At 48.6% G+C, this 12,408-nt stretch overlaps 1 protein-coding gene across 6 annotated transcripts in view; it reads left to right on the top strand.

Moving 5' to 3' along the window:
• Positions 1-12,408, top strand: part of SLC44A5 (solute carrier family 44 member 5) — a 220,555-nt gene that overhangs the window by 119,961 nt on the left and 88,186 nt on the right. For all 6 annotated transcript variants that reach the window (XM_006268954.4, XM_006268953.4, XM_019489100.2 and 3 more), the window contains one exon: positions 2,384-2,432. In XM_006268954.4, coding sequence (XP_006269016.1) covers positions 2,384-2,432 — 49 coding nt within the window. The remainder of the gene's footprint in view (positions 1-2,383; positions 2,433-12,408) is intronic.

The raw sequence follows: 12,408 nt of genomic DNA, 5'->3' as shown, positions 1-12,408 counted from the left end.
GTTAAACATAGGTTTAAGTGATCCAAAACCAGTTTAAACCTGTAACATAACAGAAGTTCAGTGCAGTTAAACCACTTACAAAATGAGCAAAACTGATATGAGATAAATCTGGTTCAGTGTACTACAGACTTAACTGATTTAGGTCAAACAAGTTTATGGAATTTCTGTCCCAGACCCTGTCCTGATTCAAGTTGAATCTCCGTGCCTCAGCATCCCTGGATACTTTGCAACCCTGGGCTGTGCTTTCTGCTCCAGTGGAGCAGACTTGGCCCCACCCCTTTTGGGAGCACTATCATGGCTCCAGCTGGCTGAGAAGGGGGTGGGGGTAGGAAACCTGGCTCTAAACCCCAGCCAGCATCTGCCTCTCAGTCTTTTCCCTTGCTCCATGCTCAAGCAGAGGGGTGGGGGGCATAACCAGATGCCAGGTAGGCCAACAGACTGAGGCAGAGGGGTGGGAAGGGGTTTAAACCCCCTCCATCACCTGCAAGGGACCCCAGCTGGAATCTGCCTGGCTTTTCTCCTGCTCTCTGCTTGAGTGGAGGGGCCGGGGACATAGCTAGATGCCAGCCAGGCCAGCATGTTGAGGCGGGGGAGAAGGGGGCAGCCCTGTCAAGCCCCAGCCCCCTGCTCAAGCAGAAAGCCGGGGCACGGCCATGCCCAAGCCAGGGGCTCGCAGGCTCAGGTGGGGAGGGAGGGGTGTAAATGGCTGGGGTTTGCCTTGGAGGGCAGCCCATGCCAGGCTTTTGCCACTCTCTTGCTACTTGCTCTAGTGGAGCGGGGGATGTGGCCACACCTTTGCCCAGGGTTCATACACTCAGGTGAGAAGGGAGGGGATTTTAAATGCCCTGCCTCCCCACCTCAGCGTGCCAGCCCAGGGCTGGGGCATTGCACCCCCCCCCCATTCTCTGCTTGAGTAAGGGAGAAAACCTTGGCAAAGGCTGCCCTCTCCCCCACTTCAGGGCAAACCCCAACCCCCCACCCCCATGGGACCCCAGCCAGGGTCTGCCTGGCAGGTGCAATCAGCCCCTGCCTGGCTTTTTCCCTGCTCCCCACTCAGGCAGAGGGGCAGGGGCTGTGGCCAGACATTGGCCAGGCTGGCATGCTGAGGTGAGGGGGAGGACACTTAACCTCCCCACTTCCCGTGAAGGGAGCCCAGCTGGGGTCTGCCTGGCAGGGGTGAAGCAGCCCCCTGGCTTTTCACCTATTCCCCACTCAAGCAAGGAGTGGGGACCTGGCAGGGCTGCCTCCCTCCTCACCTTCACCTCAGTAAGCCAACCTGGTTGGCATCTAGCTATGCCCCCTCCTCCTTTCCACTTGAGGGGGGAGCAAGGGAAAAGCCAGGCAAGGGCTGCTTCTCCCCTGCAGGCTGGGGTCCCATGCAGGCAAGGGCTGCTTCTCCCCTCCCCAGCTGGGGTTCCATGCAGAGGGTGTGTGGAGGGGAGTTTAAACTCCCTTCCCTGGTTCCAGACTCCAGCTGGGGTTTGCCCTGGAGCGGGGTGGGTGGCGGACAGCCCCTGCCATGCTCCTGCCTCCCCACTGGGGTGGAAGAAAAGGGAAGCCCTTGCTGGCATGTGACTTTATTCTATCATGTGGCTTTATTTCTGGAATCTAAAGTGAATGTCTGTTCACTTGTTACTGAATCAGAGTAACAGTAGAGGATGTTAGAATCACTCTGCATTGGTGCCAGTGACCATACAAGGTTCAGAGCAATAGCAGGTCAACAAATGAGTTTTCTTCCTAGTCTCTAGATGTGTCTTCTCATATGCTGTGAGCGCTTGTGCCAGGGGATGGCAAGTCTGAGCTACAATTAACTTCTAGTGGGCTAATAACCATCTCTATCTCTATATACATATATTGCTATCACTATTGCTATAGCTATAGATATTGATATGGCTCCCTGTATTTTGCCTCAGTGTACCACAGATGCTTGTAAAGGTCCAGCACAATGTGAGAGTAATGTGATCTACAGGGAAGGCACCAAATCATTGCCATTCTTTTCGCTTTAGGCTAAGACTCAACAGATATAGACTTAATTTCCTGCTCTGCCACAGACTTTCTTTGTGACCATGGGCCACAGTGACTCTCTGTGTAATGGAAATGACAGTACTTCCCTACTTGGAGTGTTATGAAGATGCCTACCTTAAAGAAGGTTACTTTTATGGTCATGAGGCCCCTAAAGTATTTAAGGTTTGATCTGTACTACAGTCCATAGAGTCAATTATGCTGATGAACTGCTGCTTTTTTGCTTAGAAGAATTAATTTAACAGGACTGGTGAATCTGGGCATAGAGGGAAGGTGTTTCTTAAGGACAGCAGCTAAAAGTAAATGTGGTTTGCACTTTTACCAAGATTTTTTTTTTATAATTATCTTGTTTTAAATGCAGGTGAACCAAGGAAATTTGACCCAAAGTTCAGAGGACCTATTCATAACAGGTAAATATCTTATTTAGTTTATTAGTTTTACTGTGAACTGAGAATTAAGAATGCTGTTAATTAAGAAATTATTAGTTTTATTTTACATCTTATTTTTACCTTGCAGATGGTTAGAAGGTCATCCTTGCCGTAACTTACAACTTTCAATCTCTAGGGAAAACCAGGATGAGAGCTCATGATCTTGTGATTTCAGACATATATTTAGGCCCTATTCTACCTTCCCTGCATCGTAGAATATTTTCCGTACTTCATTGTATTGTTTTCTAATTACTCTCTGACTGATTTATATTGGATAGACCCTGCTGTAAGATTTTACTCATTATGACTCAGTGGGTGTGTCTACACATGCATTTGATGCGGGAGCAGTTTACTCACCAGAGCAGTAAATGCTTTGATGAGGGAGCAGTAAACACTCCCAAGCAGACGTCTACACATGGAGGGAAGCAGGAGCAGACTTGCTGCTAATGCTAATTAGCTAATTAATGCGAATCTACATATTTGCCAATATTAGGGTGCAGTAAATTAATTAACTCCGTCATTGGATAGTATTGTTGGGATAGCACTGTCTTATGGCAGAGTACTTTACTGCGCTGAAATGAACATGTAGATGGTGACCAAGGGCATAAGTTGCACCTGGTTAGCCTAGCTAGCTGAGGGCCTGCTCTGCTGTGGCTCAGATTGTTGCTGTCACTAGCACACGTGTGCTCCCACTGCTGTACCAGGCTCCCCAACACAAAGTGCTGCAGAGTTTATTGGGTATCCAGGTTGCTGCAGAGTTTATCGTGTCACATTAATTGCACGTGTAGATGCACCCAGTCACAGAGTAATTGGACTGCTCCGGGGGCTGAGCTGTTACTGCTGAAGCTGTTACTCAAATAAATAATCTTTACTTACATGAATAATCTTGCTCCTGAGGCTGCCTGTGAACATAGAGACTGCAGAATCACACTTTATATGTTGCAATCTAATCATATTTCTAAGCAGCCTATTACTGTGACATGCTTCCATGTGCCTGAGGAGTTGTGAAGCACTGAAGTTGATAAGCTAGGGAGAAACAAGTGTTGCAAGCATTGAACTTGATCCTTGATCCTGACTACAGCAAAATTTCCATTAGAGATAATAAGTGTTCAGGGTCAGGCTCTAACTGCTTTGCAGCAGTTGTTGAGCAGCCTAACAAGTTATGTTACACTGCTTGGTTAAATTCACATGTTTACTCTATGGTTTCTTATTACTAATGGGTAGTTACCAAGGCAGTCTCTGCAACAGTGTGTGCATATGCTATTCATGTTGTATGTTCCACAGCAAAAAACTAAACAGCAACAGCTAACCCCGCTATATCATTGCTATATCATGAAAGGTCAGTGTATTTTATAATGCTCTGGGGAGAAAGGCAATCTTGGAGTTGATATTTGTCCTCAGGTCTTATAGCCCTTTTTTCCTTTGGTATTCTTGTCAGTCCTGGAGTCCTACTTTCTTCTCCTGCCTGCTTATTCTTTTTCAGAGTAGCGAGAAGCAATTGGCAGGAGAATTCTTTGGCATTTTTCTGTGCCTGATTATCTTTTGACAACTGTGTCCTATGGGCTAGGGACAGAAGTTACACACAAACTAGTTTAAGTGATCAGAAACTGGTTTAAACCTGTAAGAGAACAAAAGTACAGTGCACATAACCTAGTTTCAAAATGGCTGAACCTGGTTTGGATAAACCTGGTTGAATGTAGTATCAGATTTAACTGACTGAGGTCAAACTGGTTTATGGAACTTCTGTCTTAGACCCCTTCCTGGTTCAAGTTAAACCAGAGTCCCCCAGCATCCCAGCATGCCTTTCAGTCCTAGGCTGGACTGGGATGTCTGCTCCAGAGAGCAGAGCTGTCTCTGCTCCTCTGCTCTCTAGCTAGAGCAGGGGCAGGGGTGTGGCCAGACACCTGCCCAGCGTGGCCCCCTGAAGTGAAGAGGGCAGGGAAGGGGTTTATTCCCCACCTCCCTTCTCCCCCTGGGGGACCTCAGCTAGGGTTTGCCTGACCCAGTACAGCAGCACCTATCAGGCATTCCTCCCTGTCCTTGCTGCTGGAGCAGTGGAGGGGGGCGTGTGGCCAGCCCTGGCAGCCTCAAGAGAGTGGGGGACATAGCAGGGTTTATCCCCTCTTCCCTTCCATGTCCCACCACCACAGACCCCGGCCAGAGTCTGCCCAGCTTTTCCCCCCTGTTCGTGGCTCAGCATAGCCTGGAACCCCCAGAGCCCCCCTCCCAGCCAGGGGGCAATCCTGCTGCACCTTCCCAGCTGCCAGGACCAGGATTTCGCTTGAGGCAGCTCAGGAGCAAAGGCCAGATCAGTGGGATGGAAGGGAGCAAAATGGCCCCAAGCCCAGGTGGAGACAGGCACAGTGGGATTGTGATAGCAGTGGATCCAACCTGGATATAAGCCCCACCAAGCAGAGGGATGCAGGCTGGTTGGGGGCAGAGAAGGGGCTCGAGTGTATTGGCATTAGCCTGGGGCAGACCTGAGCTGAGCCAAGCCAAGTGTGCAGCTTGGGGAGCAGCTCCTGACCGGCACACTTGGAGAGCAGCACCTGGGCCAGCCCTGGCCCCTGTAGTAGTGCACACAGTGTAGGCTCACTGCCGCAGCCCCAAGCACTATTACCTGCGGCTGCTGGGCACCGAGCTGGGCACGCCTGCTGGCTCTTCCTCTGCCTGGCAGCGGTGGCACAGCACAGCCCCAGGTTCCAGGTGCAGGATTCTACCCCTATGGCTTCCCTGCCCCGCTGTCGGAGGGGCCTGCCCTTGCCACTGATAGGTGCCACTGTGCCACCAAACTGTGGTCAGCTGCCGGGCAGGCAGATGGTAACAGCAGTGGCAAAGCATGGCCCCAAGTATCAGATGCGGGGTGCTACCCCTATGATTTTCCTGTTGCTGCTGCCGCCATCTGCTCACCTGGCAGCCAATCACAGTTCAGCAGTGCAGGCAGCACCTACCAGTATGGCCAGAGTGGGGCTGCCTGACAGCAGTTGGGGCAGCAGCAGAGAAGCTGGTGGCTGTTGGGGTTAAGCCAAATTTTGGAGTGGCCATAGCCTCCCAAGTCCCGTCTCCATCACAACCCCCCTGCCACCACTGCTTGCCCCACACAGGCTGTGGCAGCTCTGCCCACCCCACTTTTGCCCGCAGTGTAGCGCCCCCCCCTCCCCCCCCCCCGGAAGAGGTTTGTGCTCCATGAGGACACCATGACAGGAACTACTGCCCCCTCAGGGTCCCTCCCCCCTCGACAGTCCAGTGGTAGGGGCAGGGGCTTGGCCAGACCCTGGCCAGCATGGCTTCCTGAGGCGAAGGGAGCAGGGAGGGGGTTTATTCCCTCTTCTTTCCTTTCTCCTCACAGGGAACCCCAGCCTAGCCAGGAGCAAGCAGTGGAGGTGGTGGCCAAGGCTGGCAGACCCCAGCTGCGGTCCTCCAGTGGGAGAAGGGATGGAGGGGGGAATAAACCCCATGCCTGCCCCCTTTGCCTTAGGGGGCAATGATGCAGCCAGGATCTAGTCATGCACCCTCCCACCCAAAAAGCCTGGCAAGGGCTGCGTCCCCCCTCCCTGTCCAGGCACACCCTGGCTGGGCTCCTTTCAGGGTAGGGTGGGGACTTAAACCACTCCCCAGTCATACTCAGGCCTGTCAGGGCCTGGCCACACCCCTTCCATCAGCTTCCCTTGACCACTGAGGAAGAGAAGGGGAGGCTCACTCTAGTGCCCCACGGCTTCTAGCTTGAGCCACTGCAGGCGTGTGCCTGCATTTTCTGAATCAGAAGTGAATGTCTGTTCACTTGCTTGCCAGTTCAATCTACACAGGTTAGACTAACCTGCAAAGATTGAATCAATTCAGGCTTGAGCTTTTTGAATGTCTGTACTTAACCACGATATCAAGGAAACATCACTATCCTTCCAGGGCTGGGCACATTTTTTAGATTTTGAGTTGTCACAGAAACTCTATTTTTCAATGGCCACCATTATTTTCTCATTTACAAAGATTGTTCCTTGCCATTAGCATCTCCTTGTGATGCTGTGACTAGTGTTCATGTGTGCCACTGTTAAATATTGGGTGGAGTCAGAATAGCTTGACTGTATCATAGCCCAATTCTTCTAATAACTAATGGAGGGTTCTCTTATCTTAAATGTTCATGCATATCTCAAGGATGGTCCAGTGGCTACAGAGACTTGGGTTCAATACTGTCCTCTGTCACAGGCTTCTTTATGACCTTGGGCTTAATACTCAATCTCTGTGCCTCAGTTTCCCATAGTACTTCCTCATCCTGTGAAGGTGGTGTGAGAACAAGTATATTGCTAGCTTTAAACTAAGCACTAAGAGGTCTACAATATGTAAAGCCTTGGCAGAAATCTATTTTTATTTTTAATAGTTTTGATGGATATCACTGTTTATTTTTAAGCATTTATTTCAATTTTTATTGATTTACCTTTTCAGGATTGTGCAAAGTTAGAGGTGTGGGAGGAAGACAATTTATTAATGTTGTATACTATTGTTATAGTGCAGTTTAACTGCCCACCTCAACAAATGTAATTACTGTGCATTGCCAATTCTGTAGAACTGCCTCCCCCCCTGTTGTCACACGCTCCATCAGCCATCATTTTTCTTATGTCCCTTTTCTATAAATTTCAGTTATTAGCAACAGCAATATTTTTTTGTCGGTCTGTGAGTGTGAGGTGAAATCGACATTTATCATACAATAAAGATTGAATCCTGCAAAGCCTAAATATGCATTATAGAAAACAGTAAAAAAATTATGTTACATAAAAGGCACATGCAATACCTCTCTCTCTTTAAAAAAGAGTTTGACATTTATTAAATTACAACAAACCATAACAGGCAATAAAGTTTCTTTCAACTATAGAGAAAAAATGAATGTGAAACAATGTTTGTAGAAAATAAGGTCCAGCTAGTGGTTACTTGAACAATCTCCATCCTCAGAAGGATCCTCTACAGAATCCACAGAAAGAAGAGGGACCCTCTGTGTTTCATTTGGTGGTGACCCCGGGAGATTTGGGAGGGTCCCACTTCCTCTAAGAGGGGGAAAGTAACAAAAAAAGAAGCCAACAGACCTTTTGCCAAGACCAGAGATCCAGTAACAAGTATAAGGGTGGAGCAGATCTTCTCCCTCTTTGTACACAGAACATATAAATTGGTATGTGTGCACGTACTTTTACTCTCTTCTGTGTGGTCTGACCTCTTGTTCACTCTGTAGGCTTATTGATCAGGGACTAAGTTTATGTTGTTTTCATGCATGAGTGATACCATTTCCTAGGAACCAAACCTTGTAGCTGGCAAGTTGTATCGGTCTCTCTCTGAAGGTGGAGGTGCAGAGAATTGTTGGAAAGTCCCAAGCTCATGGTGCCTGTTGCAGAATCCAATGCCTCTCAGATAGAATGGGCTGCATATTACATCTATTATGGGGTGTTTCAAGCTGCTGTTTTAGCCTCATAATTACTTAAGTGTATAGTGTAGGGAAGTGGTTCTCAACCAAGGTGATGTGAGACCCCGTCAAGGGTCCTGCAATGTAGGCACTGCTGCTGCAGCAACAGCAGCAGCCAGGTAATACTACCCCATGTGTAGGGCTGTGGCATGCATGCACTTCTGCTACATTAGAGATCTCTGATAACCCTAAAGAACAGGAGAGTTGGCTCAGGCTTTAGCCCTTCCTGCTCGAGCTCCCCTGCCCCATTCCTGCTGGAAACAGGCATGGAGGAGGCACATGCTTATGTGTTGCAGCGCTCGTTGGGCTGACTGTGCAGTAGGCACTGCTGGCAATATTACTTAGAGGCAGAATCACCCGGTTGAGAAACTGTGGGATAAGCTGAGGCAACACCAACTGTTATTCTCAACCAGGGGAACTGCAACATTCAAAAAAGTGGTGGAGGGGCACCCTGTCTCTGAAAAGGTTGAGAACCACTGCGGTAGAGAAGCAAGTGACCAGCTACATCTATATAATGGTCTCTCTTAATGCCAGTTCAGGAGTGTGACTCTCACTATTTTAGTCAGGTGTTAGGGATGATCCTTGGGACTTCAATTTTTTTGTTGTTGCTTGAAAAGGAGAGAGAAATTGTGCCTGGCTGAAGTGATAAAACGTGGTGGGTGAATGGAATGTTAAACTAGCATGGAAATTTCAAGGATCCTGGATAGGGTTTTGATGGTATTTAATAAAAAGCTATTTGAATTTAAGAGGGATTAAAATGTAATGGTTGCACTGACTAACTCTTAGCCCAGCAACTCATGCTAATTCCAAGATGATGTTATCAAGAAGACATCTTTAATTGCTGTGATAACACAGTGCAGTTCTTTCAATTTATTCAGTTCTCATTCTGCTCCTTCTGAGACTGTATGACTCTGTCCTCTGTAGAAATGTGCATAATATGGAAACATCAGAAGAAAGAAGAGGTTCCTATCCATTCTAAAAGCAGAAAAAAAATATTAGTTATGAAACATTTCCTCTCTTTATTACAAAACCTCCTGTCAGTACTACCTTACTTCAGTGCATTTAATAGTCAATGCTGCAGGGAAAATTATATCTGTTAACACTTTACGTGGGTTCAGTAGGTTGCTGGGAAAGTAAAACTGGGCAGAATATAGCTACAAGATTAGGCGGAATTGAATATTTTCTGAATGCAAATGTAACAAGGAGAGTTTGTTTTAAACTACCATTTGCCTTTCTCTTGGAGACCAGAATAAATGACAGAGTACCATCAATTATTTATCAGTTTTATTTTTTCTCAGCAGAAAAATGATGACAAAGATGAAAATTACAGCATAGCTATGTTTCGTGGCCTCCCTTAAACACACACATTTCTTTTTCACCCCAAAATGTATTTCTTCTTTTCCTTTCCCTTCCAAAAGTTGATTGTTTGAAAATAGATGGAAAATCATGAATGCAGATTTAGGAGATGAATGTTAATTTAACAATCCTTTTCATAAATTTGGCAATGAGATAGTGTGTGTGTGCACATGCTGTGTGTAACTTGTTTATATGCAGATGAATTTAAATGGTAGCTTTTGGAATGTTATAGTGGGATGTGCTGTATATATAATTACCCAAATATATCAGGATAAGGATTAAATATTGTATTCCCACAGTCACAGAGTCTAGAGCAAAATAACTCCTCTGTATTTTCATTCAAGGACATGAGCTGAGGTCAATGCTAGCCTTTGCTCTCCATTTCTTGGATTCTGCTTTATCGTTAGTATTGTCAGGGACTCCAGCACTCATAAGAAGAGTAGTCATATGCAAATATGCAGTTACAGGAGGGGTATATGGGTAATTTAAATGTTAGCTTTGCAGCTTTTACAGATAATGATTTGGGTCAGGGGACAGGGAACTGTGCCCAGGAAGAACTTGGTCTCTGGAGGGAGGGAAGAGAGTAGAAGCTGCCTGCTCCTCTATTTTACATTTTCTTGCTTTTGCCTTTTTATTCATTTTCCGAGTTTCCCTCTGCCTACTCCTCCTTTCTCTGATCCACAGTCTTTCAATATTCTCCCCTTTTTCTTTCCTCCTCATTCCTCTTCATGCCTGCTGCCGCATATTCATTTTCCCCTTCAGCACTGACTCTCAGTCCTATGTATCCTTTCAAGCTCTACCACAGCCTGTTGCTGACTCTGTGTTTGAGAAGTGAGCATGAGCACAGGTACCAACACATGTGGTGCTGTTAGTACATGTGAGCTGCATTAAGACCCTCCATTTGCAGCCTTTTCTAGCTTCTGAATCTGAGTCTGCTTGTCTGTCTGTCCGATGTGACACTTCATAGAGGGCAGAGTGGAGCATGTGCCAACCTTGATGGTTCAGTGAATCTTAGAGTGCAGTCCAGCATCTGGTTCACCAGCTCAGCAGATGAGGTCTCCCACGGTTCAAAATAAAATATGCAGAGACAGGATTTGAAAATAGGGACATTTCCAGATTTCAGGGACACTGGCTGCCCTATACATTCTTTAAATATGTATATTACTCTTTGTCACGATCCTGACTAGATTCCTTTTGGATAAAATGAAATGGGGAAGTGCTTCTCTAATGTTCTATTTAACTGCACAGTTTGCCCAGCAGGAACACTTGGCTGAAGGTAACTAGCAGAAAATTTACTTTTCCTAAGAGTTATAATGTATGACAAATGAGAAAATTACTATTGGCATTGTGCATATTTAGGCTCATGTGGTGTTTTTTTAAACACTAGGATGCTGAGTGAGTTTGACTGAACCTGACATGAAAGCGTGCCTGCCTAGCATTGCACCTCGGGTGCAGTCTGCACCCAAAGCTATGTAACCCAGCCTTGGAGTTAGCCTTATGTGACAGAGAGCTGTCACAGAAGATACTAAACTCCCCCCTCTTTTTACTGCCAAGTTTCATCCCTGGGACTATCTTAAACCAGTATAAATTAGGAGAAGGTCTTAAGTTTCTGAAATTCAGCACAAAAGGTAATTGTTGTGTCAAAAGCAGCAGAATTAGTGGAGTACAAAGTGATTTTTAAGTCATTGTTTAACCCAGTGGCTCTCACCCTTTTTAGATTCAAGCCACCCCTCCCTTCCTGATTTAAGTTAAACCAGAGTCCCCAAGCATCCTAGCATGCTCTTCAGCGCTGGGCTGGGCTGTCTGCTTCAGGACTGGCCCCGCCCCTCTGCTCCCTAGCCAGAGTGGGGGAGGGGGCGCAGGGACATAAGTGTGGCCAGACACTGGCCCCCCTAAGGTAAAGTGGGCAGGGAAGAAGTTTATTCCCCTCGCTCGCTCCCCTGTCCCACCATCACAGACTTGCCAGGCATTGCTTGCTGCTCCAGTGGTGGGGCATGGCTCTGGCACTAGCCTGAAGTGAGCTGGCCAGGGAGGCGGTTTAATTTCCCCGCTCCCTGTCTTACGGACCCAAGCTGGGGTCCACCTGGCACTCCCCCATCACTGTTACAGGGGTAGGGATGCAGCCAGATGCCAGCTAGTGTGGCCCCCTGAGGCAAAGGGAGCAGGGAGAGGGTTTATTGCCCTCCTCTGTCCCTTCTGCCAGGGGCTGCCAGTCCTGGCTGCTGCTGCTGATCACTCCCTGCGTGGGGTGAGTAGCAGAATAAGCCCCCTCCCTGCCCCTTCCATCAGACACCAGAGGGAGGGGAAAATAACCCTCCTTCCTGCCCCCTCACCTAAGGAGGCCTCTGGCCATGCCCTTGCCCCTCCTTCTGGAGTGACTGTGATGGGGGCAGCAGTCCCTCTCATGGCTTCCTGGAGCGCAAACCCCTTCCCGGCTGGGGGGCTGCGCTGCAGGCAGGGTGGTCAGAGCTGCTGCAGACTGTGCGGGGTGAGCGGTGGTGGCACTATGAGCATTTGGGAGTCTATGGCCATCCTTCCAAGCCCCTGAGCCTCTGCTTGCCCCATGCAGTCTGTAGCAGCTCTGACCATCCCACCCGTAGTGCAGCCCCCCTGCCAGAAAGAGGCTTGTGCTCCTGGTAACCCTGTCACGGTCACTCTCCCATCACTGCTCTAGCAGCAGGGGATGGAGCACAGCCAGAGGCTGGCCGGCATGGCCCCTTAGGCAATGGGGGCACGGAGGGGGTTATTCCCTCCCTCCTTCTGACATCTGGCGGAGGGGGTGGGAAGTAGCTTATTCTGCCATTGGCCCCATGCATGGAGCAATTGGCGGCAGTGGCCAGGGCTGGGAGACTCTGGTTGCAGACCCCTGGGGGTGGAGGGAGGAATAAATCCCCTCCCTGCCCCCTCTGCATCAGGAAGCCATGCTGGCTGGCATCTGGCCACACCCCCACCATGCCTCACCAACAGGAAGGGAGGAGCACCAGGCAGACTCCAACCTGGGTCCATGGGACAGGAAGGGGGGAATTAAATCCCCTTCCTGGCCAGTTCACTTCAGGTTACTGCCAGAGCAGCTGGCCATGTCCCCTGCCTCCCCAGCACAGCTTCCCTGCAGCCAAGGGTGCACTCTAGTGCCCCCTGGCTTCTGGCCTGAGCAGCTGC

The sequence above is a fragment of the Alligator mississippiensis genome, chromosome 5 (genome assembly GCF_030867095.1).
Source record: "Alligator mississippiensis isolate rAllMis1 chromosome 5, rAllMis1, whole genome shotgun sequence".
NCBI classification, from domain to species: domain Eukaryota; kingdom Metazoa; phylum Chordata; order Crocodylia; family Alligatoridae; genus Alligator; species Alligator mississippiensis.
Note: the sequence above shows the minus strand (reverse complement) of the source record. Positions and strands in the feature narration are given on the sequence as shown.